Below are 26,662 nucleotides of genomic sequence, written 5' to 3'. Positions count from 1 at the left end.
CCAGAGCCCTGTAAGCTAGAGCAGGGGTCTCCAACCTTGACAACTTTAAGACTTCAACTCCCAGAATTTCTTAGCCAGCAAAGCTTTGGAATTCTAGGAGCTGAAGTCCACAAGTCTTAAAGTTGCCAAGGTTAGAGACACCTGAGCTAGACAATGCCAAAATGACAATCTGGAGAGCAGCAATTGAGGAGAATCCATCCATCCTTATAATGATCAATCCTCATTTTATTATCTCTACTTTTTAAAAATAACCTATTTCTATAATAAACATTTTTATTCCAAAATATTTGTATACAGGCAGTCCTCAACTTACGACCACAATTGCACCCAAAATTTGTGTTAAGAAATTTGTTAGGTGAATTTTGCCCCATTTTACAACTTTTCTTGCCATGTTTGTTAAGTGAATCACTGCAGTTGTTAAATAAATAACACAGTTGTTAAGTGAATCTGGCTTCCCCATTGACTTTGCTTGTCAGAAGGTCACAAAAGGTGATCACATGATCCCAGAACACTGCAACTATAATAAACATGAACCACTTGTCAAGGATACAAATGTAATTACTATCTGTATTTTGATAGTAAGAGCTAAGTTACAGAGACTCTACTTTATTTCTAAATCAAGAGGATTGCAGTGTGATTTGGTGAGGCAAGAGCGCAGCAGCGGCAAGAAGCAACGTTTATGGCAGACATAAACACGAGATGCCTGTCGGACACAGCGGCGGGGGTGTTGCTTCTCACCGCTGCCGCATTCTGCCGCCTCGCCCACCGCCTCCTCCGACGAACAATCCTGCTACCCCGGCCTGCAGCCAGCCCAGCACCGAGCGGGGAGGAGGAGGAGGAGGAGGGGGACGAGGAGGAGAAGAGCGGTGAGTCCTTGTGCCGGCCAGGCGGGAAGCAGGTCGGGCGGGGGGTGGGTGGGCTGGCTCCCGACAGCAACTTGGGTGTCCTGGGTCCGTCCAAGCTGCTTCTTGCCGCCGTCGCACTCCACCGCCTTGCTCTCCCTGCCTCCTCCGATGAACAATTCTCCGCTTTCTTCAGCTCGGACGGTGCTGGGACACCCAAGCTGCTATCGACAGCAGCGGGGGCCACCTGAGCGGCCATGATCCCCCCTCCCCAGCCAGAGAGCCCACCCACCCCCTGCCTGACCTGCTCCCCACCTGGCCGGCCGGTCGACACAAGGACTCACCGCTCTTTTCCTCCTTGTCCTCCTCCTTGTCCTCCCCGCTCGGTATTGGGCTGGCTGCAGGTCAGGGCAGTGGGAATGTCAGCGCTTGGCGGCTCCCATGATGCAAAGTGCCCGGCGGGGCACTTTGCATCGCGGGAGCCTCCAAGACCCGGGTCTGCAGCAAAGGCGCCAAGCTGCCCAGTAGAAAATGCGGGCAGAGAAGAAATTGCTGCTGAAGAAAAGGTGGCCGGCGGCCCAGAGCAACCTCTCCAGAATCACCCTCAATGAAAACTGCTAGATTGCGCAGTTGCTCAAGCACTCAAGGCGGGAGAATCAGTGCCTCCTTTGCATACAAAATTTTTTGCTTTTTAACCCTTTCTTAACTTTTAAAAGGTGAAAAATTCCTTATCCAAAGGAGGCCCGAGTTCTCTGGCCTCCTCCTATAGGTAATACTGAGCAGACACCAAGCCACTGTGACTTGGAATCTGGTAGCAACTACCCTGGCTTTAATTATTTTTAAAAAATTCTTTAAAATTATTTCCTTTCTCTCAGGAGACTGGTGAGACCCCGCCTCCCCTGCCCTGACGTGACTGCACGTCCCTGGTATGGTATATCACATGTGCAACACATGTAAAAAAATATTCATAACTTTGAATTCTCAGCATTGGGCCACCATCTTGAATTCCTTACCATATGTTGCAGACAAACCTGAATCTTCATGTAGAAAATTCCTCTAGATGAACATGCCATTTGGAAAAATGAATTTTCAAAACAAATTCCTACAACTATTTTGCTACTTTTTTGAGTTTGAATTGAGTTCTATCATTACAAATAACAAAGCCAGCATAGGACCCAAAAAGCAATTCTTTGCTGTGGAGATGTGTTTCCAAAACAAATTTTGAATATTTGTCAAATTTTCAATCAATATTTCAAATATATACAATCCAGACTTAGTAGCAAATACATTTCACACAGAAAGCTTTATTTAAAAGTATTACTGAGAAGGGATTTTTATTTTTACAGTATGCATATATATATAATTTTATGTCAGTTGAAAATTAAAAGTAGGATTGTTTAGGTACTGAATTAGCAAGTGGGTAGACAACCATGAGAAAACTCTCTCTTGGTAGAGTTTACAGCTCCTTCAAGTATTGTAGTAAGGGTTGCAGTGGCAGGTCTTGGCCATAATGAAAAGGCCGAAATGCTTTATCAATTTTTAGAGGACTGAGCCACAGGTCATAAATTTGATTGTAGTTATGGATCAAACGTTTGGCCTTTTCTTTTTCCAGCTTGCCTGTAGTTCATTAAAAAAAAGTTTTTTTCTATTTGAATCAGATGTAATAACATATTGTGGGGTATCCTTGAAAAGATTCAGTGTAATGTCAAGGCATAGTTTAGTGTTATAGGAATTACTGTGACTGCTGTGCTCAATTCTTATTCATTTTTTAATGAGGGGGAAATGTGAAAAATGTCCCCTTCTGGAATGATTGGGCCACAGTGGGGATAGAGAGGTAGAAGCAATGGTAAAATAAACAAGTAAAGGATTCCCTGCAGATTTTACTCCGCTAGTTGTTGCTGACTATGGGGGGGGGGAGGGGTGTTAATTCATCGCTGTTTCAAGGCCACTGACCCAAGACCTTTCTGAGATTGTGTGGCCAGCATGACATCATGGAGCACTGTTTCATTCCCTCTGAAGAGGTACCTGTTTATCTATTCGCTTTTATGTGCTTTCGAACTGCTAGGTTGGCAGGAACTGGGACAAGTAATGGGAGCTCATTCCGTTACTCCAGCGCCAGGGATTTGAACCACTGAACTGCCGACCTTTCTGATTGACAAGCTCTTCCAGAGGTTCTCTACGCCCTAGATAAGATCAGCCTCCATGCATTAACTATGTTTCCTGATCAAGCTCCTTGTCAGTACCTACACAGCATGGAATCATAGCGCTGGAGCTGGCAGTGCATATGATGACATGATCGAGGGCAATGCATTCAACCCAGTTGTGCCTCTGTGCTTTCTCAGAATTACAGAAATTAAAGCTTGGAAAGGATTACAATTTGCTTGAATCATCCAGTGGTGCTCATGTAGATAGAAAGTAAAATATGCCATCTATCTTCAGTAATGTTAGTTAAGCAGAACTTTGTTTGGGTGGGATCAGCCTTACCTGTGTTTTTGACATCAGATAAATAAAGGGCTTTCTCCATTTTTCTGAATCGGTCTATCCAGGCCTCTTGGTCTTCAGAGTCACTGGCATCATACAAATTCCATGGATTAGCAGTTTGAAGTTTATACTGTTCTTTAATCTTCAAAGGAACATGTTATATTATCAGAAGTTTAGCATTTGTCAGCTCTCATAATAAAATTGTGATGAAGAACTGTGCTTAGTTCACTGTTAGAACTCCTCCCAACATTTAGCAATTATTATATACAATTTCTTCATTCAACGTATCAAATGTGTGGCTTTCTGTGACAAGATCACTTATATAATGCAAGCATTTGCATTCTATGAACATCCAAGTTCAACCTTCTTCATTTGGCATCTTCAACTCTTAACAAGTGGGCCAAAATTGAAATATTTCCTAAGGGCACCATGCTGCAGGGAGGCTATCCTAGATAATGCTGAGGGTTTAATCTCATTTTTTACACTGGATTCCAACAGGTTTTAATAGACAGAAATGGATATACAAAACTTCTAAACAATTTGTGTTAATAAAACAATATTACTGTTTTATCAACAAGAAGTTCTAGCATAGGAAATTGTGTCAAAATTAATTAAACCAATTAAATGAGGAGTAACGCATAATTTTCCATTAAGAGTTTGTGGATTTATCAATAGGGATTTTACAGTACCTGAGAATTATCTTCAGTTTTCTCCTCAGTTCTTCCTAAGATGGAAACAACTATGAGGTTTTTGTTTATTCAGTTAAAAGAATTTAATGACACAATTTATCAAGCAATGGTTTCTCTCAAAAGTGATAGGAAGACATTTCTGAAGCTATAAATGCTAATAGTTTGAACACTTATTAATTCCTGATATGTTTGTAATTGTACAATAAAAAAAATTGAGCTGTACTGAACTTGCAGAAATGTCGATGAAGTTCATATCTCAACATCATGAACTGTTTAAATGCTGGACGTGTAGTTCAGCAACATCTGGACCAGGGGTGGTATTCACTTACAGTAACTTCCTTACCGGTTCGCAAATGTGAGCGTCTCCACGTCCATGCATGCCCTCAGCCTTTCACACATGCACTTTGGCTTCAAAACATGCATAAATGGGATAGCATAGAGTCGGAGCGGGTGGGTGGGGCCACCCACGATTTCCACTACCGGTTCGGAAGAACTGGTCTGAACCGGCAGAATACCACCTCTGATCTGGACACCTACCCTGAAAATATGACCTCCCCATATAATAAGCCCAGTCGGGCTTTTGAGCGCATGTGCTAAAGTAAGCCCTCCCCCAAAAATAAGCCCTCCTTGAAAGTCTTGCAATACAGCAGCAGCCATGAAGTGACCATGCTCGCCACCTCCTGCACCTCAAAAATAATAAGACCTCCCTAAAAATAAGGCCAAGCACTTATTTCAAAGGTCAAAAGAAAGTAAGACCCTGTCTTATTTTCGGGGAAACACGGTACAAATTCCTTAATTCTGTTTTTGAAAATGTAAATATATTTGACTGTGATGTAATAGAATAGAAAATCCTGAACAGGAGCTCTTCAATGACAAACCAACTCGAACTAATAAAAAGGGAGAACAGCATCCATTTTTCAAAAGAGAAATGAAAAGGTAATGATAGGAGGGAAGGCAGGGCAAATGTATAGTTACAGAGACGATGATGGTGCTTTAATTATTGCTGTAATTACTTATGGAAGCTCATTTGTGTTTTTCTCCCTTAAACTGTCAACCTTGTAAGAGTTGTCCTTTTTCATCATACCATAATCTCATTCCCACATTTCTCTTGATTTCAGTTTTCATATCCTTCCGTTAAATCCTGTAGTTTGTCATTCATATTGATTGGACATTATGGATAGAAGACCAGATTGTACAGCATAAAATTAAATGATGGAAAAGCATGAATCAAGTCCCAGAAATGAAAAGCAGTCCTCATTGGAAACGCAGCTGGTTTTCCTATAGCCAGATGGTTAAAGTTCAAGGCCAACTGTTGCATCCTGATCGGTTTCTGTAGCAATGATTGCAATTGGCTCACCTTCGCATTTAGTCATCCCCTGAATATTAAATATGCCAGAGTGCTTTCTCAAACATAATTAGATTAATGCACCATCTAACTCAATGTTTCACATCCATCTCTCTACCAGCGCTCTGTAAATCAAATGCCCAACTGTTCTAATTGTTCCTAACAGATGTCTTGCAATGGTCTGAGAAACCAACGAAGATGAGAATAGTTTCAGACTGGCTGTTTTGTGGGTGTTCTTTAACAATTTAACAACAGTAGATAGAGGAGGTATTATAAGACTACAGCATCATTGGGAATAATAGCAATAGCACTTAGACTTAGATACCACTTCACAGTGCTTTACAGGAGTCTCTAATCAGTTTACAGAGTCAGCATATTACCGCCAACAATCTAGGCCCTCATTTTACCGACCTTGGAAGGATGGAAGTCTGAGTCAACCTTGAGCCGGTCAAGATCAAACTCCTGGTGATGGGCAGAGTTTGCCTGCAATACTGCATTCTAGCACCACTACACCACTACACCACCAGTAGTGTACTGCACCATTACAGCTCTTGGGAATAAACTCCTGGTGCCCTTCCTCAACCTATGATCTACAGACACATTGCAACTACAATTCCCAAAATTCTTAGAACAAATGGGATTGCAATCTTAAGAGATCTTTTCGACATTGGATTGGAAGAAACTACATTAGAAGCACTATTCTTCTGTTTTCTCCTTGAGGAAGTATGAGAAAGCAAAGGGCAAACATCACGGAGCATGGGGAAAGCATGCTAGATGAGACATTATCTCCATCATAACTTATAAAACAATGAAAAGCAATTGTAGAAAATGCAGTCCTCATGTTTACACAATGACTTAAATTCCCATGTTTCACATTTTTTAAAAAATATTCATCGTAACCCAGAGTATTATCACATATGAAACAGTGGTGGGTTTCAATTTATTTTATTACCGGTTCGCTCGTGTGCATGCTCGCAGAAGCGTCTGCGTGGGTGGTGGAGCCTCCCACTGCCGCCACTACTGGTTCGCCTAATCTGCGGTGAACTGGCAGAAACCCACCTCTGATATGAAACATGCTGTTAACATGAATGGTGATATTATTCACTGTATTGTCTAACTCAGTGGTTCTCAACCTGTGGGTCGGGACCCCTTTGGGTCTTTCATGGGGGTCACCTAAAACCACCGGAAAACATATATTTTCGAAAAAATATGGAAAACATAAAATAATTTTATGGTTGGGGGTCATCACAACATGAGGAACTGTATTAAACGGTCGTGGCATTAGGAAGGTTGAGACCCACTGGTCTAACCTATGGTTATCCAGACAAGCTTTTCACTTTTCTTTGGACGAAGTTGCATTATTCATTTAGGCTACATGACGGATTTCCTGTACCAGCTGAAACAATATTGATGTATTGCAAAGAGAACTGCCATAGGAATGTACTTGTAGAAGAAAGCCATCAAAACATCTATTCTTGCATGAAATTGCTGCATTGAATGTATGCCAAAAAAAATCTAACTTGTTGAAACTTGTTCTAGACTGTGAGGTCAAACTGTAATGTGACTCTTTATAATCCTAAGAGTAAACAAAACTGTCCAAGTTCTATCTTGCCAGAGACTCCATTTAGAAGAAAATTGTGTGGCAGAATTATTACTAATTTTTGTTTATATGGCAACTTTGAATCCATGCCAAGACAAATGATCAAATGTTAGGAAAAGAGAGAACATATTTAACTATTTTGTCAAAGCACTCAAATTAGCTGACAACAGGATAGCAGGACGGAAGTGAAACGAGAGAGTAAATATATTGAGACCAAGCAATGGCCAAAAGAGAACTTATGGCTGAATAGTAGAGGTTTTGGAGTTCTGCCATTTAGAGCTGGCATCACAAACTGTGAACTTGTATGACAGCCATAGTTAAGTAACACAGATGATCTTAGCACTACAAAACTTTCCAAAATTCTAGTGATGTGAATTGTATGCTTTTAAAAAGACAATGCAAAAATGGCTACTTAACAAAGAAGACCCAGAGGGACATAAGATTAATGAATTACAGGCATTGGAAAGTAAAGTTTCTATTAATTTATGAGAAAAATAAATTGTTTAGACTTGTTTATATGCAAACATTTTATAGCCATTCTTAGGCATTAATAGAAAGTTTTATTAGATCATCATGATGATCTTTCTTCCTAAAATAAACATAACTTCCTAGTTTGGAGGAAATATCATGCCCATTCTAAGGGAAGTTTATATGAATATATGTAAGGTTTACATGAAACCAGGATCATCATTACTTTTCTGTTCTGAAAAGGTTTCATCATCTATAGGGCACTAGTAAATAGAATAAACTTACCATGAACAAATGTGTAGTACATTACAACATTCTACAGGGATGTAAAATGTATTATCATAATAATTTGATTAATATGCTGAAAAATGGCAGTTAATTCCTTACTTTTACAAACAAGCAAAGCAGGATTCATTCCAGTTTGAACTTTCTTCAGCAACTCTACAAATGGTTTCCATCTACACATGGAAATATATTAAAGTTAAATACAATTAATGCAAGCAGATTTGTTTGACAGCAAAAAGAACCAGTGTGTTGAATTAAGCCATCTGTTCTATCCCAGGTATTTTGGGTTATTCTATATGTCACTCCAGGCCTTTTCATCTACCTGTGCTTAGCATGGATGGCCCAATTCATACCAGTGTCTAATTAATCATCTCACAGCCACTTCAATTCTTATATCTAATCTTTAAAATTCTAAAATTTCTAATTTAGAATTTCTAACAATTCTAAATTCTAAAATTGTTCTAGGTACAATTTTTGGGGGTCTTTTAATGACCCGGCAGATAATTACTCCCTGTCCCCAGAGAGAGAAATATTGATGTGCTAGATACAATTGAGTTGGAGAAATCTCAGAGTTTCCTGCATGAACAGGGAACTGGAGAACCTTCCATTAAAACTTTTAAAACCTTTACAGGTATGCCATCTACAGCCTCTTGTTATCACAAAAACACAACATAGCAATCAAATGCATGGATTTCAGTTTCAATTTATCTTTCTATACCTTATTTTATTTCTTTAGCAGGACTTTGTTTTAGGCTACTGGAACATCTTAAAGACCAGAATAACCTGAGATAATTTATCAAACTTAAATACATTTAATTAGGAAATGGCTCAGAGCTGGATTTTAGCTAATTACAGCAGAGTTTTATTCCCAATGGAAGTTGAGATTAAATTAGAAGATGCACAGGTAAATTAATGCTGATGACACACATATTTCACACAATTTATTTTATTTATAATAGAACACAAAAACATTTGGAGGTCTTAACTCTGAGTTTGCCTAAGCTTTGCACAGACACCAAATATTAAGGAAGAGATGCAAAAAAAATTTCTCTTCCTCGTGTTGTACATTAGTATCCATCTTAGAAGAGAGATGTTGCCAATGCCCTTTTTAATAACAGCAAGAACTAGTTAATGGAAATTGGAGCTCGCTGGACAAATCTAGTCACTTCCATAAACACTGTAAGTGCTTCATTTCTAGCATCACAGCATTTCAGTCATGCTATGTTCAGAGCTGATCTATAGGTTGTATTTATTTTTATATCTTTGCCCCACCCTTTTTTCATTTGCAGCTCAAGCTAGTGAACCTACTTAATATAATCTTCCTTCACTTATCCTCCTCCTATTTTTCCCCACAACAACAACCCTGTGAATTGGGCTGAGAGCGTGTAACCGAACCAAAGTCAACTGGCCAGTTTTTCATACTTAAAGCAAGACTATAATTCAGTCTCCTGGTTTCTAGTCTAGGCCAGCACCTCAACCAGGACATCAAATGGCCTTTCTAGGCAGTAGTGGGTTTCCAATTTTTTTACTACTGGTTCTGTGGGTGTGGCTTATTTTGTGGGAATGGCTTGGCAGTCATGTGACTGGGTGGGCGTGGCCAATTTAGCCATACATTTTGCCAATAGATGCAGGGCAGTCATCATGTGGCAGCTTAGGCAGGGAAGCCACCTGGGAGGTGAGGAATAACTGGGTGGGGCGGGTGGGTGAGGCATTTGCACTTAAAATGGTCTGCACATGTGCACAACATTAAAAAGGGGAGGGATTAATTTTTTTCAATGAAGATTGTTCTGCTCATGTGCAGAACAGAAAACTAAGATGTCGCCGTGGAGGATAGAACGGTATGATCAGTGTCTGCTAGAGTTACTACCTATTCGGCAGAACCAGACTGAATGGGTAGGAACCCACCTCTGTTTCTAGGATTGTGATCTCTAGGAACATAGTGTCAAATTATTGTTGATAAAAAGAAGTAAGCATTCCATTAAAACTCACTGCATTCTGCCTCTTCTACCAAAGTCACATAAATTGGCCAAAGTTTCCATCATCCCAGGATGTAGAATTAGTCCGTGCTTCTGGCAAATATCCTCTACCTGAAAATTATATGTTTTCATGAAATTTTATTGACAAGCTATAAACCAAAAAACTCTACGTATAAAAAAAACAGCATGATTGAGAAAACAAAATTTATCATGTCTTTTTAGAGTAAAGGGTATTCAAAACCCACTCCTCTTAGGACCTTGCACACAAAGCATTGAAAGAGCTGGAATTTGCTCAATGTAGCAGCTTCAGACCTGCTTCGTATTTCACCTTCCCATAGTCCTCATATAACAGTTAAATATTACCTGCCACAAAAACCTCCCAGAGAATTGAATTCTGAAACATGTAAGTCAACAGTGATATTTTGGATAGCGCTGGAATTAAAAAGAACAGTGAAAAGCAAAAATAAGGAGCCTGACTGTAGCCAAGATTAGCTAAGGCATCTGAGCTTGAAAATGCCAGCAACAGCAAACAAAATCTTAATACATTGAAAAAATGACAGTTTGCATTCTTTTCATGAAATTCAGAGTTCATCTGCTTTGGGAAATTGCCTCATTCTGCCCAGCAGAAGGGCCAACTGTGATATGGGATTCCTATTACTTTAAAAAAAGCTGGACATCCATTCTATGCATTGTCAACTCGCAAAACATCCCTGGCCTGCTTTCGAGTTGCCATAAGCAAGAGGGGGGAAAACTGATGGAGCAGCATGGCAGCCACAACCAGAAGCACATTCCATGCATACCTTTCTCAGGGCTGTATCCCAGGTTACCTCTAACAGCTGGAGAAGGGTGTTCTCTACAGCCAGTGAAAGTGCTCTGTTGGGGAATGTGATTTATGACACGTTCTGGGGGAGGGCTGTAAAATATGTGGGGTCAGAGCTGGCTTCACTTGGGTATATGCTGACATGTTGCTCCTAATAAATAACTAGATTTCTTTTGAAGCTTGGCTCAGGGCTCATGATTTAATTAGAGCATCCATCGGAACCCTGACATGCATTGCAAGGCAGTGATTTATCCACAATGGTATAGGGTTTTCAGCTTGTGTAGGGGGTTGGACTAGAAGACCTCCAAGGTACCTTCCAACTCTGATACAATATTCTGTTATTCTGTTATGTGCCTCTTCCTGTGCAAAGCCTTGTAATGGAGAGTGGGTTTCTATATTGCTGGGTATTTTTCCCCTTTTTGTAAAAAAAAACACACTACTTCTGATATTATTTTATCAATGCAACATAGATCAAAAACTAATATAAAATTATATAAAGATTTATGTATTGACATCCAAATGAATCTGCATCACTTAGGCTGCCATCATATTTAAACTTAAAACCTAAAGCATTCAAAAGACAAAAACAAAGGCATACTAACAATATTTTAAAAGTACTATAATATCTAATAAAAGTGACAAAGCAAGCGTGGCAGGATTTCCCAACTTAAATTTATGCTAGTACTGACTATAAATAGACTAGTAAATTTACCCATTCATTTATTTATTCATCATATTTATATAGCCACCCATCTCGCAAATATGACTCTGGGCAGCATACAATTAAGAAATAAGGCAAAAAACCCAAACAACATTAAAAACCTTCTACAATTAAAAAAAAAACACCATAAAGACAAAGAGAAAGCATCTTCAATGTTACAGGCAATGTAGCTATCTCACAATTCACTATTTCCTTGAGATCTTCAAGCTTGTTGACACAACTATATTTTAAAGCACTTCCTGAAGGATGGGGCCAATCTCACCATAGCTTAATGGCTGATGTTCCATAGAGTGGATGCTGTGACAGAAAAGGTCCCTCTCCTGGGTTCCACCAGATGTGGCTCCTTAACAGATGGAACCACAGCCAGGAGTGAAATGCTACTGATTCAGACCGGTTCGCCCGAACCAGTAGTAAAAAAAACGCTACTGGTTCAGGAGCACTGGTATTTCTGATGATCAGCTGTGACATGCAATTTATATTAGCTAGAATTGTTGGATTTCCTGCTCTCTAGCTAATCTAAATCGCGTGGCACAGTGGATTCCTCCTCTCGCTGTTCTACTTACCTTCGCAGACTCGAAAAGCTTCAAAATGTTCCTTTTTTAGTGCTGTGCAGGCGTGTCTCAGGCGTGCATGCACGCAAAGCAACCGGCAGCATATTTCACTGCTGACCACACCATACTTTTTTTCTGTTGGACATGATGGGATAGACAGAGGAGGTTAGGAAGAGGTTGTCCCTCAAATTGTCCCTTACCTCAGGAAATGAAAGAAGGCCTGAGCAAATCTGGTCTTCTTGAAGAAAACTCTGGGTTAATTTTTCAAAACCCAACTCTCCATTGTATTCTTTTAGTATCTGCTTCAGTGCCAGAAATGTATTTTCTGATGTCCAAGAGCTAAAGAGTGATAGTATGATGAGACAACTTATCTTGCATTCTTGAAAAAGAAGCTACATATTAAAAAACATTTAACATTTACATATTAAAACTGTTGTCTTAGGCTATTGCTAATCAAACTGAAGCTGAAAACAGAATATTCCTCTCTCATGCTTTTTAATTGATATTTATAATATAATATGCAAAATTAAAATAGAACCTTGGATTCTTTTTATTTTCATTCTTCTCAGGAAGGGTATGTTGCATTTTGCTTGATGCCTGGAGTGTTAATAACTGGATCAATTTTTCATAATCTATCTAAAAGAAACATAAAGAAATGTAATTTCAAAGGCTAATTTTAAAACAGGCATTCAAAATTCCAGAAGGGGAAAAAACATGGTGTAGAAAATATAACTATTATTGGTTGAAATGTGTATAATATCTGTTAATAAACTAAATCTAATTTTAGTATAGCTGAAGAGGCTGGATCTGCTGAAATCCATGGGATCAGAACAGAAGAAAAGCCTCTTAGTTTCAGACCAAAGGTCAATACTGGAAAGAGTCTATTATTAACTGACTTTCTATAATTATCAGCCAGATCGCTATGGTTAAGCCAAAGGGAAGAGAGGTTTAACAGTTTATGCTCTTGTCTCTTTGCAATTGGTATTTGAGGACACATGCTGCCTCTAATCCTCAATATCCATCCATCCATCCATCCATCATCCATCCATCCATCCATCCATCCATCCATCCATCATCTATTCATCATCTATTTATCAATTCTTTTTGTCTGTCTGTCTGTCTGTCTATATCTATCTATCTATCTATCTATCTATCTATCTATCTATCTATCTATCTATCTATCTATCTATCTATCTATCTATCATAATCTATGAGCACTGTGGTGCAGTGGTAAGAGTGCAGTACTGCAGTTACTTCTCAAGGTTGATTCAGCCTTCCATCCTTGCGAGGTAGGTAAAATGAGGAGCCAGATTGTTGGGAGCAATAGGTTGACTCTGTAAATGGCTTAGAGAGAGCTGTAAAGCACTATGAAGAAGAATATAAGTGCTATTGCTATCTAGCTATGATAATTGTCTGTTTGTCCATCCATCCATCCATCCATCCATCCATCCATCCATCCATCCATCCATCCATCCATCCATCCATCCATCTATCTATCTATCTATCTATCTATCTATCTATCTATCTATCTATCTATCTATCTTCTACAGGAAAATTCTTGGTAGCCTTATTCACACAAGATTTGTTGAATCCTCCTTCAGAGCTACCTTAATTGACAAACAACCTTCCAGTCCTATGAAAGGTCAATTCCATTGGCTATTATCTCTTACAGTAGTAGGGAACATGATGTTTCCCCCCAACACCCCATTTGTGGTTATAAATTAAGATTCCTCCAGACCTGGGCCATCAATATGCCAAACAAATAAAGTAGTCTTTAAAAAGCTCCTTTCCAATAAGCTCAACATTATAAATTTGATATATAGTTCAAAATCCTATACTAGCATACCAGTTCTTGGTCATTATCTTGTGAACACCTGTTGAAAAGCAGTTTGACGGTTGGTAATTGTAGCGGGATATCATGTTTGAGAAGCAGTGTGCTCAATTGGACCTGAGACAGAAATCCTGATTTCCTGGGATCCATCTCCTTGAGTTCTTCATTCAGGCTGGCCAAAGCAGTAAGACTTATAGGATGCAGCTCAAATTCCTTTCTGAGCAGAACTAGAAGAGAATCATCATCATCCTTTATCTCTGTTAACTCTGGCAGAATGCCCTAATGAAAGAAATATCATTATTTTATTTACAGGACTGCCCCAATTATTTCTATATTTCCCACCTGATCTAGTAGGATGGTCATGATATGGACACCATCAGATAAGGTCTGTCGACTGATGGGGCTTGGGAGGAGTGACCTTTCTGCCATGATGCCCACTCTGTGGAACATCATTCCACCTGAGATTAGATTAACCCCTACCCTGATGGCCATTTGCAAGATCTAAAAACTTGGTTTTATACCCAGATCTAGACCCAGAAGTGTAATGAGCCAATGTTTTATTTTTGTTGACAATTATTAAGAAATTTGGCTGCTATGTTTTTTGTTTTATATTTTGCATTTTTATCTATTTTATGATAAGTCATTTAAGTGGAAAAGGTGGCTGGATAAATGAGATGATAGATGATTAGATAGAATTATTATAGAATAGAATTTTGTGATATCTGCCCATTCTCTAATTATGGCCTCCTTTATAGAATTTACTAGATGTCTACTATCTTCTCCAAGCACCTTTGAAGAATTGATTTTTATATCCAAACAATGTTAATTGTGTGTATGTCCTTGGATATGGATATGTGTGTACCTCTAAATCAGTCTTGGCTCCAAGCATCTACACCAGTGTAGCATAGCTGGCTGGGGGAATTTTGGGAGATGAAGTCCACAGGACTTCAAGTCGCCAAGGTTGAGAAACACTGATCTACACGGACAAGTCCCTGCAGTTTTCTTGGCAACATTTCTTCACAATGGTTTTCCATTGCCTCTTTCCTTGGGCTAAGAGAGAATGACTGGCCCAAAGCTGGCTTTGTGCTTAAGACAAGACTAGAACTAAGTCTCCCAATTTCTAGCTCAGTACACTTTAACTAGTACACCAAATTGACTCTTGCTTTAATAATAAATAAATATTAAAAATAAATATTTGTGATCGAGATGTTTTTTAAAGCACGCAAAAGTAGCAGCAGATGATAAAACTAATATTACACTGCTGTAACTTCCCAATTATGTAGAATCATTAGATATACTTATGCACGATCATAAAGTTTTATGAAAGAACAGAAGTGAGATGCCATAACTGAAAAGGCCCTCTTTATGGTAGATGTGTGACACATTTCATTTAGCATGACATCTGATCAAGGATCTAGTAAAAAGCACTGGTAGAAAACCAAGGTAGTTACGTGTGGTTATCCTTCACATCATCTGAATATAGCTTAAAATTAATTTACCAACACTTTGAAATTAGTCCAGAAAAGACCTAGGATACTATACACAGTTAAAGCCATGGGTATACTATAATAAAACTATTTGCTTTCAGTAAACAAGTTTTATATAATACTTTAGTAAGAAAGTTTTACCACTGTGGTAAAGTATATTGGACTATTTCTGCCTCTCTAAAGTTAAAGGTTCTCCTTGTTAGTCATTCCCGACTCTAGGGGGAGGTGCTCAACTTTGTTTCAAAGCCAAAGAGCCAGCGCTGTGCGAAGATGTCTCTGTGGTCATGTGATCGGCATGATTAAATGCCAAAGGCGCACAGCCCACCTTTCTGATTGACAAACTCAGTGTCTTAGCCACTGAGCCACCGCATCCCTTTCTGACTCTCTAAAAGATGCTTGTGAAACCAAGTGCAACTACTGAAAATTTAATCATATTTACTTACCTGTTGTTGAAATGATTTTGAATTCTGAGCTTCAAAAGTTGGTTTTTTGGTAGAGTGAATATAAGATAAAGACTTATCTCCACCGGGTGCAGTAACACAATACAAATTTAGTGGTTTCAGTTCCTTAAATAATGGACAGGAAGTAAAAAAAGAGAATAAAAATCAATTGTCATTCTGCAAAATCAGTACAAATACTAAGATCCTTTAATGGGGGAAAAAGGATGAAAGATCATGACCATGGCAAGGGCTGAGCTTGTGGTTGGTGGTGTTCCAGCTCTTTCCCCCCCCCACAAATTGACACATTCTCCTGCATTATACAAAAACTATTAATATCACAGTTGGAAGAGAAGAACTGAAAGAATTGAAGGCATGAATCATCATGAGATACATGTATGCATGAGGGAAGAATGTTTTTTAACAAAAGATTTATCCAGTCTTTTGTCATATCCAACATGCATCTCTGTCCATCGATGGCAATAATAGCACAATAACAACCACTTAATAGATAATTTGTCCATACTCTACTACTAAGTAATTGCCTTATTCCTATTCATGCAATCATCCCCAGTCTAGTCTGTTCAGGGTGGGCTCTTGGAATTTTGGGAATTATGGCCAGTTCAACGTCACTTGTAGAGTCTCCTTTTTCAGCCATGATGACCTCCTGCAGCCCTCTGCCAGTGAAACAGAGTCTGGGACTCTGTTTTCGCTGGCAAAGGGCTGCAGAAGGCTGTTACGGCTGTAAATGGAGCCCATGCGGGCCACACACAGCCTCCACGGGCTCTGTTTTTGCTAGCAGTGGGCTATAGGAAGCCATCACAGCAGGGGTGGGTTTCAAATTTTTTTACTACCTATTCTGTGGGCATGGCCTATTTTGTGGGCATAGCTTGGAGGTCATGTGACTGGGTGGGTGTGACCAACTTGTAAAATGTGGTGAAACTCACTTAACAACACTCTTGCTTAGCAACCAAAATTTTGGGCTCAATTGTGGTCATAATTTCTTTCTTTCTTTCTTTCTTTCTTTCTTTCTTTCTTTCTTTCTTTCTTTCTTTCTTTCCTTTCTTTCTTTCTTTCTTTCTTTCTCTCTCTCTCTCTCTCTCTTTCTATCTTTGTCTCTCTCTTTTTCTCTCTCTCCATTCCTTCCTTCCTTCCCTTCTCTTTCTTTCCCACTCTTTCTCTTTCTTTCTTTCACTCTCTCTCTCCCCCCCCCCAATCTCTCTCACACTCACATCCCTTCCAGTTGGTGAAAATTTCTGTTTTGTCAGCTGGAAGGCTGGCAAAGAAGCCGCCCTTTCTCCACCCCTGTCGAACAGTCAGTGCCCTCCCACTATGGATGGACGCCGCAGGAGGGAAAGAAAGAAGCCAGTCTTGGGAGGGACCTTCCCTCCGCCTCCAGAGAGCCCATGCAGGAGAGAGGATGTGGGCTGGTTTGAATGCAGGTGGGCAGTTTGGGGCCAGTGTCTCTTCGCTCGTTGGGGCAGGTGGAGAAAGAAAGGAGGCATGCGATAAAGCACCCCCCCCTCTACCAAGGGCGAAGGGGAGCACCTTCACCCTCTGCTATTGTGTGCCTCCTTTCCCAAGATTGGCAGGACCCCATTCCCCACCATACAGGGCTGCTACACCCTGCAAGAAATTTCCTAGCCCGGAATCTCAGGAGAAGTTCATCTGCCTAGAGTTGCCAATCCTTCTGCTGGCCCAAGAGGAAGCTTCTGTTGCCACCTTTATAGGCTGGGAGCATCTGGGAGGGAGACCTTGCTTTTTTGCAAGGTCACTAGAGAAGAGAAGGAGAAAGTGCTCTTCGCCCCGCGTGCCCTCGTCTTACTCAGGCTGCTGTCTGGTTGGTTGCGGTGCTTTGCAGCCAGGGGGAGAATCCAGCCATGGTGGCATCTTAAGGGCTCCAGATCTGCGCCACCGAGGGAAAAGCCGATGGAAAGTTGTGCACCTCTGCAGTGCCTATAGAGGGTGCAGCAGAAGCTTCCTCTTGGGCCGGCAGAAGGATTGGCAACTCTAGGCAGACGAGCTTCTCCCAGGATCCTGGGCTAGGAAAACTTTTGCTGGGTGTAGCCCATGTTCAATCCAGGCTGCCTCCTCTCTCCCCACATGGGATCTCTGAAGGGGGAGGGAAGGTCTCTGCCAAGACCCGCTTCCATTACCTCACAGTGCAGTTCCAGGACAGCAGGATATTCTTTCTTTCGCTGGTACAAGGGCATGGCCACACCGCCATTGCTAATGGTCCGGTCCAGTCCGCCAGATTTTCACTACTTCTTCTGGTGTACAGAACCATACTGGGAGGAACCCACCTCTGCATCACAGCCAAAAACAGTGCCTATGCCACCTGTGCCATGCCTGACCTCAGTTTTCACTAGCAGAGGCACTGCAGGGCTGTCCTTCACTGTTTCCAGGGTGGCCCCATGGGCTAGATCTAAGCACCCCACAGGCCAGATTCACGGGCCAGATCTAAGCATCCCACAGGCAGGAACTGGCCACGGGCCTTAAGTTTGACACCCCTGCCATGTTTGCTTCATTCCATGTCCTCATTTACTCTCATGATATCTCTGTGGTCACCCATTGAAGGTCACCTATGAAAGGTTGGTCTATTAGTAGGGCTGATCCCAAGACTGTTTCCTATCTGTAACTGAATTAGAAAATGAAGGGACTACAGCAGTTGTAAACTTACTTTGTTGTCCACAGATCTGATAATATTTGTCTCTGTTTGTTTGGATGTATATTTTTCCATTCCATCTTTGTTCTGAGATTCAATATTCACATCATTATTGATTTGCTGATTAGGTGGCTTATTGCGGTCTGGAAATTTTCCATTTCTCTGTCTTATATTACACAGAGGTGAAGTTTGGAACATGGACTGTGCCTCAGGCTTCACAATCTCCTTTGCTTTCCTGTGGGTGGGAAGTATTTGATATATATTTTGGCACTGAGATGTAACTACTTTATCTTTTCTCCATTTACATCCAAAAATTTTCTTTTATGAAACATTTCTTTATTAGACAAAAATGAAGTAGTGTAATCAATGGATGTACCCCCAAAAGGCAAGCTAATTATATCTATATCTGTTGCTGAATCACTAAGAGACACGTGGTGTCATCACTAGGAAGCATATGACTAGATTTTGAGCTCATGGTGGTAACAGCAGCCTTGTTTTATGTCTTCCTATAAGCAGAGAAAATGTAGGCTTGACAAATGAATAAATGCCAGAATGAATATTTGAAATAGATGTTCTCCTCTACTTATCAATCAGCTGATGAGGAATAATAACCAGTAGTATTTAAAAATTCTAGTTGTTTTGACCATTTAGTTATGTCCAATTCTTGGTGACTTTATAGGCAAGTGCTCTCCGTGGTCAATTTAACAATAGATTATGATTAATAGTAGATGGTGGAGAAAAAAACTTGTCCATCAATGTTCTCTTCTATTTCTTCCTTTTGTATGATTTCAGATCTTACACATTACGGATGCTTCCTTCACTTGCTAACTCTAGACCTCTGTACCATTATCTTACAATAGTTTTATTATATTTTGTTGAAAGAAAAATGTTAAGGAAATATTATCTCTTAGAATTTCTCCCTACTCTGAGCGATGTATGCAAAGTACAAGGAAAATTCTATTGTGTAGGAATGGGCAAGTGGTTGGTCCATCACAGTTTCTCATTATGACAACCATAAGAAGGATTTGCCCTGAAATAGAAAACTGCATTTAAAGTTAAGCCATCTAACAAGATACCAAAGAAATGAAGTTTTGGCTCATCCAATCCGTCTGAATAGAAGCAAAATGGCATGGTGAAAAAGGAAAATAAACCTCTCCTTTACATCACAAAGTCTTTCATGAAAATTACAAAAAGTTATATAATTTGCAGAGCTACACCAGGCACACTTCCTTTAAACTTGGAAGTATATGGTGAAAATTACAGAGAAATTATTTTATATAATTTATAGAATTGTGTACATAAGTGGCTTCAAGGCTGAAACAGTGGAAGGGGAGATGAAATAATTTGAACTAAAAGAATTCAGAGATTGTCCTGTTTAACGATCCCTGGTTAATATGAATCCAACATTATTTTAGTTCCTACATGTCTGAATACCTAGAGAATATTTATCTTGGACCAGCAATATAGAATAGAATAGAAAAGCACTGATTCTCCCGCCTCCTGATCTGGGAGCAGCAAATCATGCCTTGTTGTTGCAGTTGAGCACGCTTACGTTGGGTGGGTTATTTCGGAGGGCGCGCTTCAGAGAAGAGAGGAGTGGGGGAGAAGGAGGAGGCTCACTCTTCACCTCTCCCCAACCTTCCCGGGGTCCAGATTCCCTTCGCTGCAAACCTTGCCATCTCTTGCATCCAAAACATGAGTGGGTGTGGAGCTTTGGTGGCCCCAATTCTTCTTGGGGGGGTGTCTCCTGGGGCTGCTGGCTAGAGACTCCCGAGGAGCGACCCCTTCCCTCCTAGTCCCCCTCCCATCTCCACTTTACCCAGAGAAGAGAGGGAAGGGGCAGTGGCAGGGACATTCTTGCCGCTGTGTCCCAACAGGCCAGGTGTCTCACGTTTATGTCCGCCATAAAGGTGAGATGCCTGGCCTGTTGGACACAGCGGTGGCAGGGGGAGGAATGGGCTGGGTGGGCTGGGTGGAGCCCTTTAAAGGCCTGTTGCTGCATTTGGAGAAAGCCCCAGCGCTAGGGAGGCTTCCAACAGTCCAGCGAGGGTGACTACAATTCCCAGTGTTCCTCACGGTTAGGCGGCCACTGGGAGAAGTCTGGGGGATATCTTTCTGAAGCAGGGAGAGGAAATCAGCTGTGTAGGTTTGGGGAGCCTCTGAGGCACCTGAAGAGCCCCGCAACTTGTATGGCTGGCGGTGGGAGACCGGCTGAGAGAGGAGCGCCTAGCATCGGTGGAGGGGGAGGTGGCTGAGGTGGGAAGGCAGATAGGGAGAATGGGGTTTCTCCTAATATGCCGGGCATTTGGCTCTCCACTGGCTTTCTGCTTGTCAACCGCGTCGTCCTAAGCACGTGAGCCACCGTGTTCCATACTAAAGTGATACAAATTCTCTCCAAGTGAAAGGTTTAGGATTGTAGCCCTGCCTAAAAAATTTCTTTACCTGGTTTAACTTATTCATGCTCTCTCTTGGGTCTCTGCCCCACTTTCCCTTGGGAAACCCAGAACCGCAAACGGCTCCAACTCTACTCCATTTGGATTGGATTTGGATTTGGATTTTATTCAATTTGTAGGCCGCCCTATTCCCCGAAGGGACTCAGGGCAGCTGAACAAAGCCAAGGGAGGGGAAATTACAAAAAATAAGACAAAGACAATCAGACAATACAAACAGTTTAAAAGCACAACAGACACAGCAGATTCGTGTAGGGGGGGGGGAACTCAACCCCAGGCTTGCTGGGACAGCCAGGTCTTCACAGCCATCCAGAAGGCCTGAAGGGTGGAGAGAGTCCGAATCTCCACGGGGAGCTCGTTCCAAAGGGCCGGGGCAGCCACAGAGAAGGCCCTCCGAGTAGTCGCCAGCCGACATTGGCTGACAGATGGAATACGGAGGACGCCTAATCTGTGGGATCGAATGGGTCTGTGGGAGGTAATAGGCAGAAGGCGCTCTCTCAAGTACCCAGGTCCAATACCATGTAGGGCTTTATAAGTAATAACTAGCACCCTGAAGCGTATCCGGAGACCAATAGGTAGCCAGTGCAGCTCGCGGAGGATAGGTGTAACGTGGGTGTACCGGGGTGCACCCACAATCACTCACATGGCTGCATTCTGGACCAACTGGAGTCTCCAAACACTCTTCAAGGACTGCCCCATGTAGAGCGCACTGCAGTAGTCCAGTCTTGAGGTCACGAGGGCATGAGTGACTGTTGTAAGATCCTCCCAGTTCAGGTAGGGACGCAATTGGTGCACCAGGCGGACCTGGGCAAACGCCCCCCTGGTCACAGCCGACAAATGGTGATCTAAAGTCAGCTGTGGGTCCAGGAGGACTCCCAAATTGCGCACCCTGTCTGAGGGGCGTATAATTTCACCCCCCAGCCTGAGAGATGGAATACTAAGCCAATTTGTGGGAGGAAAAAACACAAGCCACTCGGTCTTGTCAGGATTGAGAGCCAGTCTGTTCACCCCCATCCAGACCCTCACATCCTCCCGGCACTGGCACATCACGCCAACTGCTTCACTGAGTTGGCACGGGGTGGACAGATTTCCTCCCCACCCACCTCCAACCCCCGCTTTGGCATCCCCGACCAATGGAAAGCTTTCTTAAGCAATTCCCAGGTTCTGCTGGGCCGGGCCACAACATTTTTGTGTTGTCTTGGGGTTTTTTCCCCTCACGAGGCCTGAGTAAAGAGCGGCGTTCTTTCCCTTCCGACCGAGAGGAGGACTTTTAGACCAGAGCAATCCATCGTCGATCTGACGAGACTCCTCCCACGTAACACAGAGTCAGTCGGCGGGCTGTTCGAAAGAGTGGCCAGTCTAAAGCCACGGCAGAGCGCATGGCTAAATCGGTGAGAAAGAAGCTTGGGCGGCGTCGCTGGGATGGAAGTGCGGGACGTAGTGGGCTGCCCGGAGATAGGAAACAAGGCTGTGCCGGTGGCGGCTTTCGGTAAGCCCACAGAAGAACATGCGGTGAGCTTCATGGCCGGCGATGGTCCCGCTCTATGGCGGATGCGGCGCCGAGGCTTCGGCAGGGCTTTTGCACTTGCCTCACCGGCCATGAAGCTCACCGCATGTCACTGCCTTACTGGTATCATTGCAAACCAAATTTATGGATACTTGGAAAGAAATGACTTGCTTCCTGTAGAACAGAAAGGATGCTGCAAAAATTCAAGAGGAACAAAGGACCAATTGCTGATTGACAAGCTAATCCTAAAGAATCCAAAGAAAAGATGAACCAAGCTGTTCATGGCTTGGATAGACTTTAAGAAAGCGGTTGATTCAGTTCCCCACAGCTGGATCAAGAAATGCCTGAAAATCTTTGGCGTCAACAGCAACATACAAAAATTCATGGAAACTTCAATGAACCTCTGGAAAATGAAACTTATGGCTAATGGAGAAGAACTGGGTGAAGTTGAAATTAAACGAGGCATTTTCCAGGGTGATTCCCTTTCACCCCTACTTTTTATACTCTCAATGCTACCACTGACAACCATTTTGAAGAAGGTGAACTGTGGATACAAACTTGCAAAGAAAGGACTGAAAATGTAATTGGTGTACATGGATGATTTGAAGCTTTTTGGTAAAACAAAAGCTGAATGGAATGTATTAATTGAAAGCACAAATGAATTTAGCCAAGACATTGGTAAGCAGTTTGGAATTGACAAATGTGCAACAATGGCAACCAAGGCAAGCAAGGTCATAGAAGATGATGCAATAGAACTTGAGAATGAAGAAATGATAAAGGCAGTAAAACCAAAAAAAGGCTACAAGTACTTGGGGATTTTAGAGGCCTCTGACTTAATGCATAATAAAGTCAAGGAATTAACCTCAGCCAAGTACATTCGATGAATTCGCAAGATATTAAAGTCCAAACTGAGTGGAGGAAACATCATAAAAGCCATAAATACCTGGGCTATACTTGCAATTCGATAGCCTGCAGGAATAATTGACTGGACCCAGATGGAGTTGGACAATTTGGACAGAAAAACAAGGAAGCTTATGACAATGAATCATGCTTTGCACCTTAAAAGTGATGTTGACCGATTGTATCTACCAAGAGCAGAGGGTGGTCGAGGACTCCTACAAGTAAAGCGGACTGTGGAAGAAGAAAGACACAGCTTGAGTGATTACATCCAGAAAAGTGAAGAACCAATGATTAAGGAAGTAAATAAAGGAGGCCTTTTGAAGACAACTAAGTTAAAAGCTGAATATAAGAAAGAAGTAATTGAGAAGCGAGCTGAAAATTGGAAAAGCAAAGTTATGCATGGCCAATACTTGAAAAGTATTGAAGGCAAAGCTGACCAAAAACTAACTTGGAACTGGTTAAGATCAGGAGTACTTAGCCTTAGCCACAAACTGCATGAAGGCAAAATTCAACATGTTACCACCAACAGCAAATGTCACCTCTGTAATGAGAAAGATGAGACAGTCAACCACGTGATCAGCGGGTGCAGCAAAATTTCACAAACTGACTACCTACAACGCCATAACCGCATTGCTAAGATTATTCACTAGAAATTGTGCCAAAAGTTTGGATTTGAGTACAGCAAAAACCATTGGGACCATCAGGTTGAGAAGGTTTTAGAGAATGAGAAAGTCAAGATCTTGTGAGACTTCAGAATCCAGACTAACAGGCATTTGGCCCACAACACACCTGGCATAACAATAGTTGAAAAGAAAAAAAGTATGGTTCATTGACATTGAAATATCTGTTGATGCACGAATTGAAGATAAACAGCAAGAAAACATCACAAAATACCAGGACTTGCAAATTGAGGTTGAGCGACTTTGGAAAAAGAAATCATGTGTTTTCCCAATTGTAATTGGAGCCCTTGGAGCAATACCTAAAAGGCTATCTCGCTATTTGAAAATTCTAAATTTACCTGACTTGTATGTTCTGACTCTACAAAAAACCACCCTACTTGGAACAACTTATATCCTCTGACGTCACCTTAACAGTTCCTAGGTCCTTGATTAGGACTCGAGCTGTTGAGCTACCAACCAGCCCCAAAGGCTATGAATCTCACCAAAGATTAACTACATAATAATTTAATGCACGTATTAGCATTTACTGCATTTTAATTACAATATATGTTTTTTGGCATCTTTGATATTTTATTTAAAGACATAATGCTATGAATTCTAATCAAAATTACATTTCCCTGAGATCATACTTACCCATCGCTTTTCTCTACAAGGCATCGGACATATTTGCTCCCGATTATCTTTATTACAGTCTCGTAATTTGCACCAAATCCATAAGGTAGGTTTCTTACTGAAGCCATTCCCAGTTCTGTCTTGTTCTCCCTAAAAGATCACTTTCCTGTAATTTCCCTGGAGAAGTTTATTTCTTTAAAAGTGGAAACTGAAAGTGGGTAGACGGGTTCTGCAAATAGTTTAGGAATATATGAGTATCAATTAACTCAGTAATGAAATAACAAAAACTTGGCTGAAGAGTTTATCAATTAAATGCCTTGTTTAAAGGAAGCCCAGGAAAGTAAATTAAGTGTGAACAAATCTAAAAGGCTGTATTTTTCATATCATACATTTATCCTGAAAGAATTTCCCACACCACTGGCCCAATTTTAACACAATAGCAACATTAGTTAATAATTTGAGATTTATATTGTGCCCATATTGGGATTCAGCTTGAGAAGCAACCAACCTACAGGTTGCCCTGTAATTGATATTAGATTTTCATAATAGTTGCATCTAAAAATTTCATAATTCTGCATCTAAAGAAATGACTGCTGTACAGTGTAATCCTATGATACTCCAAGAAGCAGCAAGGACTCTTAAATTCAATGGAACTTTCTTGTAGTGAAACCTCTACAGGATTTTCACTTTAGAGGTTTTTCCAGTCTTATTATTTAAATATAACTGCAAATGTGACATAGGAAAATAATTTCCTTCTAAATACCTTTTGTCGTTAATTAACAGTCTGAAAAAAATCACCCCCTTTTTACTTTTCAAATTAGTAGCGTTTGCAGCAGTTAATAACAGAACGAAACAATGGAGCAAATTATCACCCCCAAATTCTTCAGCTCATTGACTCTGTCATAAAATTTCAAATTCTCCACTTAATCCCAATAATTTATTATAGGAAAATAATTTAACTTTTTAGTATATTGTTATATAACTATAACAATAATAGAGACAACTCCAGGCTGCTTTCATTGATGGATGACCATCCACCCCTGTCTTGCAGAGACAACAAAAGATTAATTGATCCCAATTGCCCTTCTATCATTTATTAGCCACCTATGGACTCCAGACATTTACAGATCCCGCTTTGAGCCCCAGACATTTATCACCCTCTTAAGTAATCCTATCAACCATTGTGGGTTGATAATGACCACTTTGGGGAACCAGCTTTAAAATCTTAATGGTGGAAAAATACTACAAACCCAGGCTGTCTTGGGTTGTATTTCTTGGCAAAGGTTTTCCAGAAAATACTTAAAAAGTCTAGGAAATGTCTCCAGAACTCCCAACTTCTTCATATAATGCTGGAGTAAACTTGAAGTACTTTTTTTTCTTTTCCCCCTCATAATGACATTGCTTTACTATAGTTAGCTTTCTCTCTCTTCCCCCAATACCAGAGCTAGATTAATACAATGTTTTCATAATATTTCCATGGAAATAACCAATTAGAATTTACTAAAATACCTAAAGTCTTTGAGATGAACTCAGTTCCTGTTGACTTCATGGACACGTCTAACTCCATGTAGCTTTCTTGACATCACTATTAATTGTCTTGCTGTTGCCTTCTGTTAACTTCTCAATCTAGGTTCCAGTATTCCCTAGAAGATTCCTGTCCATGAAACAATCAAATCTAACTCACTTTCCCCTTTCACGATTAGTTCACAAGGATCCAATTATCTTATTCTGAACGGCCTAATTGCATCCTCACATAGATTTAACTTTCCCTAAGTGTGAGATAGCTTTTAAAGAAAGTTTGTCATTTGTTCCCTTAAGATCACACTCAGCAAAAAGAAACAACACTCTGTCCTTAAGCATATGTTTTCCTTTCTCCCTTTCGGGTTTTGAGACACCCACCTCTGTGCAGTCTTCAAAAGCAACAGGCAATCAGCCACCATAAATGAACTGCTTTTCACAATCACCATAGCAAGGAAGCTGCTGTTACTAAGGACGCAGTGCATTGTTGCTGGGTTGGGCAGAGCTTGTCATTCCATAGTCAATGCAGTGAGAGGCGTGCATTTCAAATAATTAGATTAGCAGACTGTAGGCTTAGTGCATGCAATACCAAAGGGCTCAAAAGGGAGGTGATCTTTTTTGCCTATCCACATGGTTGGCAAGCAAAATCTTTCTCTGAAACTCACAGATTGCAAAGGTTTAGAACAACAAAAAAAGCAGAGTCTGAATGGTACGGGCAAATCAAGAACAGTTCATCCCAATGAATGTAACCTTTACCCCAATCCTTAAACCACAATGCTCAGATGATGAACAAATGC

The 26,662-nt window shown here is 41.0% G+C and overlaps 1 protein-coding gene across 5 annotated transcripts; it reads right to left on the bottom strand.

Annotated features, from left to right (window-relative positions):
* Positions 1-2,126: 2,126 nt before the first annotated feature.
* Positions 2,127-26,329, bottom strand: CUNH1orf87 (chromosome unknown C1orf87 homolog). 5 transcript variants are annotated; one of them, XM_087719583.1, is made up of 13 exons: positions 26,247-26,326; positions 25,857-26,001; positions 24,369-24,576; positions 18,214-18,433; positions 15,540-15,662; positions 13,625-13,888; positions 12,317-12,414; positions 11,979-12,117; positions 9,700-9,797; positions 7,813-7,883; positions 4,013-4,047; positions 3,327-3,465; positions 2,127-2,459 (listed from the first exon to the last, which is right to left on the bottom strand). In XM_087719583.1, the coding sequence occupies exons 3-13, from the start codon at positions 24,473-24,475 to the stop codon at positions 2,299-2,301; spliced, it is 1,455 nt and encodes a 484-aa protein (XP_087575709.1). In that variant the 5' UTR covers positions 24,476-24,576; positions 25,857-26,001; positions 26,247-26,326; the 3' UTR covers positions 2,127-2,298. The 5 variants fall into 5 exon arrangements, with proteins under 5 accessions (XP_087575709.1, XP_087575708.1, XP_087575711.1 ...); XM_087719582.1 differs by lacking the exon at positions 25,857-26,001 and having other exon boundaries at positions 26,247-26,329; XM_087719585.1 differs by lacking the exon at positions 25,857-26,001 and having other exon boundaries at positions 13,727-13,888; positions 26,247-26,329.
* Between the last annotated feature and the right edge of the window lie 333 nt (positions 26,330-26,662).

The sequence above is a fragment of the Thamnophis sirtalis genome, unplaced genomic scaffold, assembly GCF_051295495.1.
Source record: "Thamnophis sirtalis isolate CommonGarterSnake01/CBP01778 unplaced genomic scaffold, rThaSir2_p1.2 scaffold_7, whole genome shotgun sequence".
Taxonomy (NCBI): Eukaryota; Metazoa; Chordata; class Lepidosauria; order Squamata; family Natricidae; genus Thamnophis; species Thamnophis sirtalis.
The sequence above is the reverse complement of the archived record's forward strand: the minus strand, read 5'-3'. Positions and strand labels throughout refer to the sequence as shown.